This window comes from Oenanthe melanoleuca, chromosome 1 (genome assembly GCF_029582105.1).
Source record: "Oenanthe melanoleuca isolate GR-GAL-2019-014 chromosome 1, OMel1.0, whole genome shotgun sequence".
In the NCBI taxonomy this organism is placed as follows: Eukaryota; Metazoa; Chordata; class Aves; order Passeriformes; family Muscicapidae; genus Oenanthe; species Oenanthe melanoleuca.
Window position 1 is genome coordinate 36,738,384 of NC_079333.1, and position 7,939 is coordinate 36,746,322.

General features: G+C 44.2%; 1 protein-coding gene across 1 annotated transcript; it reads left to right on the top strand.

Annotated features, from left to right (window-relative positions):
- Nucleotides 1-334: 334 nt before the first annotated feature.
- On the top strand, nt 335-4,920 carry FUT4 (fucosyltransferase 4). Its single transcript, XM_056501862.1, has one exon. The coding sequence runs from the start codon at nt 335-337 to the stop codon at nt 1,622-1,624; it is 1,290 nt and encodes a 429-aa protein (XP_056357837.1). The 3' UTR covers nt 1,625-4,920.
- The last annotated feature ends 3,019 nt before the right edge of the window (nt 4,921-7,939 follow it).

Sequence of the window (7,939 nt, forward strand, 5' to 3'; positions counted from 1 at the left end):
TGAACACCCGGCACCAAGCCGGGGCCAGCCCCCCAGAGGTGCCAGGTGCGAGCGCCCTGAGACTCCTTGTGAGCGTCCCTGCAGCCCTTCCCGCATGTGCTGGAGCCTGGGCTCTCACCGGGGACCCTCCTGAGTGCGGGGACACAAATCCCCTCTGCGGCCCCGAGTCGGGCATAGTAGCGGAGCGGCCCGGGGCGGTGCTGAGGCCGCGAAACCCCTGCGGGAGCCCGGGCGCGGCTCTCCCCGAGGGCGGAGCGGCAGCGGCCGCGGCGGGCGGGACAAGGTGGCACCCGGGGCGGGGGGCGGCCCCGGGCCGGGCGGAGGACGGGCCGGCATGGCCGGGAGGGGCGGCAGCAGCAGCACCGGCGCCTCCCCGCCGCCGGGGCCGGGGGTGGGGGCCGAGCGGCGGCGGCGGCGGCAGCTGCTGCATCCCCGGGATGCGCTGCCCGGCCCCGGTGCCGTGCGCGGGGCAGAGCCGCGGCGGCGGGCGGCGGGGCTGGCTGCGGGGCTGGCGGCGGGGCTGGCTGCGGGGCTGGCTGCGGGGATGGCTGCGGGGATGGCTGCGGCCCCGCGGCGCTGCCGTGGCCGCTGCTGCTGGCGGCGCTGGCGGTGGCGGCGGCTGCGCTGGCGGCGGTGGGCGCTGGCGGCCGGGCTGCTGGGCGCCGCCGCCGCAATCGCCCTCTACTCGGCGCTGCCCGAGCCGGCGCGGGCGGACGAGGCGGTGACCGTGCTGCTGTGGTGGGAGCCCTTCGGCCGCCCGCGGCGCTTGCCCGACTGCCGGCGGCGCTACAACATCAGCGGCTGCCGGCTGAGCGCGGACCGCAGCCGGCTGGGCGAGGCGCAGGCGGTGCTGTTCCACCACCGCGACCTGGCGCGGCACGGCGCCGAGGGGCTGCCCCCCGGGGCCCCGCCGCGGCCCCCGCGCCAGCGCTGGGTCTGGATGAACTTCGAGTCGCCGTCGCACTCGCCCGGGCTGCGGGGGCTGGGCGGGCTCTTCAACTGGACCATGTCGTACCGCCGCGACTCGGACGTGTTCGTTCCCTACGGGTACCTCTACGTGCCGCCGGCGCCCCGGCCCTTCGTGCTGCCCCGCAAGACGCGGCTGGTGGCCTGGGTCATCAGCAACTGGAACGAGGAGCACGCCCGGGTGCGCTACTACCGCCAGCTCCAGGAGCACCTGCCCATCGACGTGTACGGGGCGCGGGGGATGGCGCTGGCCGAGGGCGGCCTGGTGGAGACCGTCTCAGCCTACAAGTTCTACCTGGCCTTCGAGAACTCCCAGCACACCGACTACATCACCGAGAAGCTCTGGAGAAACGCTTTCTCCGCCAGCGCCGTGCCCGTGGTGCTCGGACCCCGCAGGGCCAACTACGAGCGCTTCATCCCCCCCGATTCCTTCATCCACGTTGACGACTTCCCCAGCCCCCGGCTGCTGGCCACCTACCTGAAATTCCTCGATAAGAACAAACCCAACTACAGGCGGTACTTCGCCTGGAGGAAGAAGTACGAAGTCCACGTCACCTCGTTCTGGGATGAGCATTTCTGCAAGGTCTGCGAGGCTGTGAGGGCAGCTGGGAATCAGATCAAGACTGTAAGAAATCTGGCCGGCTGGTTCGAAAGCTGATGTTCCTGGCGGGTGAGGCTTGCCTGGACAGCCGAGGTGTCGGGAAGGATGATCATTAGCCACAGAGGACTGGCATCACTTGGAGAGGCATACAGGTACAGGAAAACAAGCTGTGAAAAGCCTAGCAAAAGAAGATTTTTATTAAAGAGAAAATTATGAAGATACGAAGAGACATTATGCCAGATGATTCCTAAAGAGCAAAGTTAAATTTCCAGAAGTTGTACGGTTACAGAAGTTTGAAAATTCTGTGCAGCTCAACATAAATATCCGATGCCAAATTCCTCAGCTGTACAGCTGAAACCAATTTTGGCGGCTATGACAACTTCCTGGACCGTGAAACCTTCCTCTTCTCTCAGAGGATACATGATCAGTGCTAGTTTTCTGTAATACTAAGACAAAAATGAATGTTTGAAGCTGGTTTTTATGTGTGTGAAAGCTATTTACAGACAAATTCGGAGCCGCAAGTGTTGAATGTAAGACTCTTATGGTACAGTAGCACCTTTTGGCAATGCTTGAAATTCCAGCAGCCCGCTAATAATGCTTTGAACCAAATAATTGTTCTGCTTAGGAAAAAGCCTATGGAGGGGGCTGAATCTGAGTGGACAAACAGCTCAGATGATGTAAAGTATTTCTCCTATTACTGCTGAAACCATGGGCATGTTTATCCTGTATGGAAGTAGAGTAGAACTTCAAGTACAGGAAAACACAGACCATAGGGAAGAAAATTGGAACACTTCCCTCCTCCCTTTATTCAGGAGTTAGAAAATGTTTACAGGTATCTGCATGGTTTTTCTCTGCAAAATAATTGCCATACAGGAAAATGCAGGGAAAGGCTCAGGATGGCTGGAGTTTTATTACTGTATTGAATATATATACAGAAAGGGTAACTTTTTTCTCAACTAGCAGTAGACATTGCTGTTGTGTATCAACTCTTTTGGTTTGTGGCATGCATTTTAAAAAAATTCTGCTGGGGGACAGACTAGTTAGAATGCTGTTTTGTTGTTTTTAAAATAATAATTACCAAAAAAATCCCCAAACTCCCAAATCACTTTCATTCAAAAAGAAAATTACCGTAGAGAATAAGATCTCCACTGTGGGTAAAATACAGATTGTGTGAGGGAAGAATATAAAAAGGGAAAGATTCACTATTTTCTCTTCCTTTGGTTTTGTAGTCTTTTTCTGGCTCATTTTTTAAATGAATAAATAGATTCTTAAGGTAGAACTCCTTTGCTCAGTGCCTGTCAGGAGCATTTACATTTTAGACTTGCACATTTTGCTGGAGCCATCCTAGCAGTAGGTGTGTGGTTACTTTTTGGTTACAGAAATTTTGCTCAGCCAAAGCCAGAAAGAAACTTCAGTTATAATTGCACATCCTCGACAAGCTCAGCTTCCCTGTCTTTGCAGCTATGAAATTTGGTGACAAAAAATGGCAACCTAGAGACCTGCCCAAATGAATAAGGTGTTCATTCTGCTGCTTTTTAATACATGGAGTTACTCAGAGATTTCATTCAGAATAAAACCATGGGCACAGAACAAGTAGGAAAAGAGGAAAGTCAGTTGCAAATAAAAGACGGACATCAGAACAGGCAACCTCACTGACATTTGTGAGTAATATTTAGGTTAGGAAAGGATTAGATTTGATTTAAGCAGTATGGGATGTTGGATGAGGGCTTTTAAGATGTATGAGCTGGCAGTCTACTGTAATTTATTTCTAGTTAGATGTTCTCTATGATTAGGTAAACATGGTGCCAAAAACTATTGGGAAAAAACCTAATAATAATGAAATTCATTAATAATTTGCACAGATTTACCAGTTCAGATCTTGCAGGCTTCTGCAATTATTCCCTTCTGCTTTTGTGCAAGGAGGGTTGGCTGAAAGTACTTGATGAACCTTTTTATTGTCAGTGCCAGAATTGCTGTAGAATATTTATTGGGAAGGGAGTGAAAACAATCTATGCAATGTCAGATATAGTAGAGATGATTCCTAATGCTGCACTTTCACTTCAAGAGGTATAAAGTGATTGTTTAAAGTAAAAGAGAGTTCTTCATGGCATGGTCATCTGTTTCTCTGTCAGTAGGTACTACCCCCATAATACTGGGTTTGATATTTTTAAAACTCCAATTTATAAGTGTCAAGATGATAGGTTCCCTCTTCTCCTTTGGATTTATAAATTTTTTTTTTCTGTTCAGTTTTTATTAGAGTTCACATAACTGTATACAAAACTCCAGTCTTAAAAGTGATGAAATAATATTTAAGATTGCACTACTTTTTATCAGTCTGCTGAAACTAGTGCATTTTTTTCAGTCCTCCTAATTTTTTTAGCATTTTGTGAAAGCTTCTAGGCACACAGGTCTTCTGTGTAATGAGTAATGAGTAATGAGTAATGCCACATGCAGAAGATCAGGCTACAGGAGCATGGGAATTTCCAGAGATCACAAACATTAATTTTTTTTCCTCAGCCTTTCTGAAAAAAGGAGTTGAAATCTTTGAGGAAATATTTTTGTAAAATTCAGAAAATATCTACAAAGCAATTAAAGCATCCTTTTTGTAAAGTGAACAGTATTTGTAAATTGTGCACTGAGGATTTTCAAGAACTCTATGGTGAAAACTGCAGATTTGTAATAATTAATTGTAATAATTATTACTTGGCTTGGGAGAAGGGAAGCCTTTTCTAATGTCATCATTCTTACATGGATGTTGCAAATTTGTGGCTCTCCATTTGGGAGGAAGCTCAGCCCAGGCCTATAGCTGAAGTCAATGTTACAGAATTTCTATAAAGCTCTGGTTTTTGGTGTCATCCACACCACAGGTTAATAGTGTACTGTTACAGGCAAAGGACCAGCTTTTGTAATGCACTTTGTAGAGCTCTAGTTCAATGATAAATGTAAAGTTTGCCTGAACAAACTGGTTTGCACATTGGGTGCCAGAATCCACAAGGCATTGCAGATGAGGTATACAATCCAGTTGTAAAAATTGGGGAAAGCTATTCTCTATTTTAAGTAGAAAAGTTTTCTTGAATACATTTTGAAAAAGTTTTTTATTCCATGCCTTAAAATATTGGGGTGGAGGGAGAGAAAGGAAGATCATTATCTTCTGGGTTTTATAAGGTGAAGAATTACCATTACTTTTTGATTATTATGTAAGTGGAATAGAGAATTATGTGATCCCTTAAATTGCATATTGTATCTCAGGGAATTTTATACTGTAAGGTGTCTTGATCTCCGGAGAATGAAGTAACTTTATATTAATTATATAAATTCACACTCAATAAAATTAAAGGAAGCAGTGCAAAACATCCCTATTTTTTGTTCTGTTTTCTGTGTTATGAAGGCTGAAGAAAACTGCTTTTTAAAGAGAATGAATGTCTTTTCATGTTTGTTCAATAAATAAGTGGCTGATTGTTCTCGAAGTAGTCAGACCATCTGAGGTTAGGCATGAAACCTGGTTCTGTGAGGAGAAAAATATTTTCTTAGGGGAGACTGTGCTGAGTTATTTTGTACATGAAAAGGTGCATTTACTGAAGTTGGGTGTTGGAAAGATGTCATTTCAAGCAAAATCAAAAAAACAAACTTTCTCTTGACCTACAGAGAATTTGAATGTGGTTGGATTCTTTTTGCCCCCCCTTAAATTTCAAAATGAGACCATGTTTATTTTGGTGTTCAGCATGTGGTGCTATATCTACCTTTCTACCAACAGCTTTTTCACATTTCTTCATGGTTGTCTTCAAGTGAGCAACAAAAGAGCGAGGGCCAGAAGCTGTTTTCCCTAAGCTTGTGCTAACACTGATTACTGCACAAGTGATGGCTTACCCCTCTCTTTATTCATCTTCTGTAAGGTACACTCTATTGAGAAAGCATTTCTCAAAATTCCTGCCCAGCCAGGAAAGGGTCATGGCTACAGACCATGCTTTTCCCCCTAAGGTGATTGATGTTGTATCATTATCAATTTACTTTTTTAAGTAGAGCTTAAACTGACTGCTTACCTACTCCTGCCTGAGTGAGGAAACGTTTTTTTGCTCATTTTCTGGATGGCACTGAACACTGGGTTGGGGAAACTGATGTAAATATTTTTCAGACAAATATTGGGTACCATTTGTTTGAGCTTGTTTGGTGACTCTTGTGTGAGTTGTGCCTGATTAAACTCACACAGCTTTCTATCCAACAGTCATATAAAATGGTGTTTGTTTTAAGAGAGTAAATAACCCTTTGTAGGCTGCATAGAGCTGGCTCAATCTAAAATCTGTTGATGGGAACTGTGACTTAATGTGGATTTAAGTGGTGTTTAACTAAAGATAACTCAGGATCCAGGTATAACAGCCTGTTTTTAATCAGTAAAAAAAAGTCATTATTTGAATAACTTGCCTGTAACCAGCTTGGTTTATATAACCAGCTCAGTTTAACAATTTGCATAATTATGTATTTTCTTCTGTGTGGTCATTTAAAAAGCAACACATCAGGTCAGAATTTCTATGTCTTCTTTGCATTCTGCAAACTGAATGAATACCTAAGCTTAATTTTGACATGATGGAGCTCTTCCTGAGAGTCTCACCCCAAAGATTATCTGAGATAAAAAAGTCAAACCTGTTTTTCAGGAGTGCTTTGAGAGCTGCATATATTTCTCACTGCTGGTGCTAAAGGTGCTCAATGTGTTCAGGTAGCATCGAGAAGCCATGACCCCCTTTTCATTGAAAGATTTTCTCTAAAGGAGTACATGCTTTCCTGAATTCCTTCAATGATTTTAGGTCCTTATAATTGCATGGGTTTAATTTTTGCAATGGATTTAAAACTGGATTCTATTTCAGGAATGCTCAATAATTTAATAATGTTCTTATAATAACTATGAAAAATGGCCCCACATTTGGAACCCAAATTTTTCTCCATTTATGAAAACATCTTTTGAAGTTAATCAACCCATAGGTTGGCTGTATGCATTATAGAATGAAATTCTGCATTTGCATCCTTGAATTTCCCGTTGATGTAAAAGGCACTGTAGATATTTTGGATTATGAGAAGCTCAGTCCAGGAAAACACAGAGCATTAGGAATGCCCAAGCTGTGGCCTACTATGGCTCTGAGATCCTGATCACATGAATGCCTGTGTCTGGAAATTGGCCATCTTGCTTTTAAGCAGAGGGCAGAAAGATGATTGCAAATAGAAAGCATAGATTATCAGATTGTGAATGTATTTTGGTGCATTTGTAATGCTGCCAAACAACTTTGTGTAGTATAAAGATGATTGATTTATTTGAAGCAAGCACAACAGGGCTACATGAAATACTGCAAAATAATTGTCCTAGAGGCAAAGTTGGATTCAAAATGAAAAAAAAGATACTGAAATAAAAAAAAAAAAAAAAAAAAAAAAAAAAAGGCATGCAGTTGTGGGAAAGCACGGGTAGACATTTCAAATTGTTAAATGGGAGCAGACAGAAAATGTTCTTGGAACTGCTGACTCTAGCCCAAATTGAAACCAGAAAACATAGGTTCAGAGTCATGCTGGTGTTCATGCTTACATCTACTTCTGAACAGGGATGGCCTCCTGAAATTAAGGCAAAGCTCTGCACATTTTTATTCTTCTTCCAGTCCCAAGTATATATTTTGCTTGCCTTATTGTTGGTTTCCCTTCTCTGTCATTCACATGTTACTCCTCAAATGTGCACAACCTGAGGATGTCTTCTTTGATGTCTTGTTACTTTAGAGCAGGAGAGCTGAGAGGAGATAAGTTAGTATATGGATGTTTTCTGGGAATTTTGGTTGTATTTTGCAAGAGTTCTGGGGTGAGTGCAAGTGAGTTGTACAAATTGAATACAAAAGAGAGAAGCATGTTTTAGGGCAGTATCTTGTTAGAGACCCCAGCCTGGTCTGGAACATATTGTCAGCTTTTAGGGCTGAGATTTTATGTTGTGAGTTTGCTATTTAGTGGTGAAGATTATTGTATCACATATCCCCAGATATGTGATGTATTATCTGAGAATAAAGAATCATAGAGCCAGACACTGAACAGAGACAGTAAGTCTGTGCTGTGAAAAAATTTGTCAGGTTAATTAGAGCAGAATTTATCCCGAGTTCAGGCTCTGATAAAGCATATTAATGAAAATCCTTAATGAAAAAAAAAAAAAAATAGGTTCACCACACTGTCTGTTAGGGTGTCTGTGGTGAGGAATGTTTTCTGTGCTGTCTTTACAGTTGACTCATTTTTGTTGCTACTACTGAGGTATTTAATAAAATGAGAATTATTCCGCAAGAATTGCTGAGCTTTTAGTAAAGAATTTTTATGGAGCTGATGCAGAAGGGATGAAATCTGGTCTCCTGCTCAAGT

Coding starts and splice junctions, on each gene's coding strand:
- FUT4 (XM_056501862.1), top strand. CDS start 335: ATGGCCGGGAGGGGCGGCAGCAGCAGCACCGGCGCCTCCCCGCCGCCG.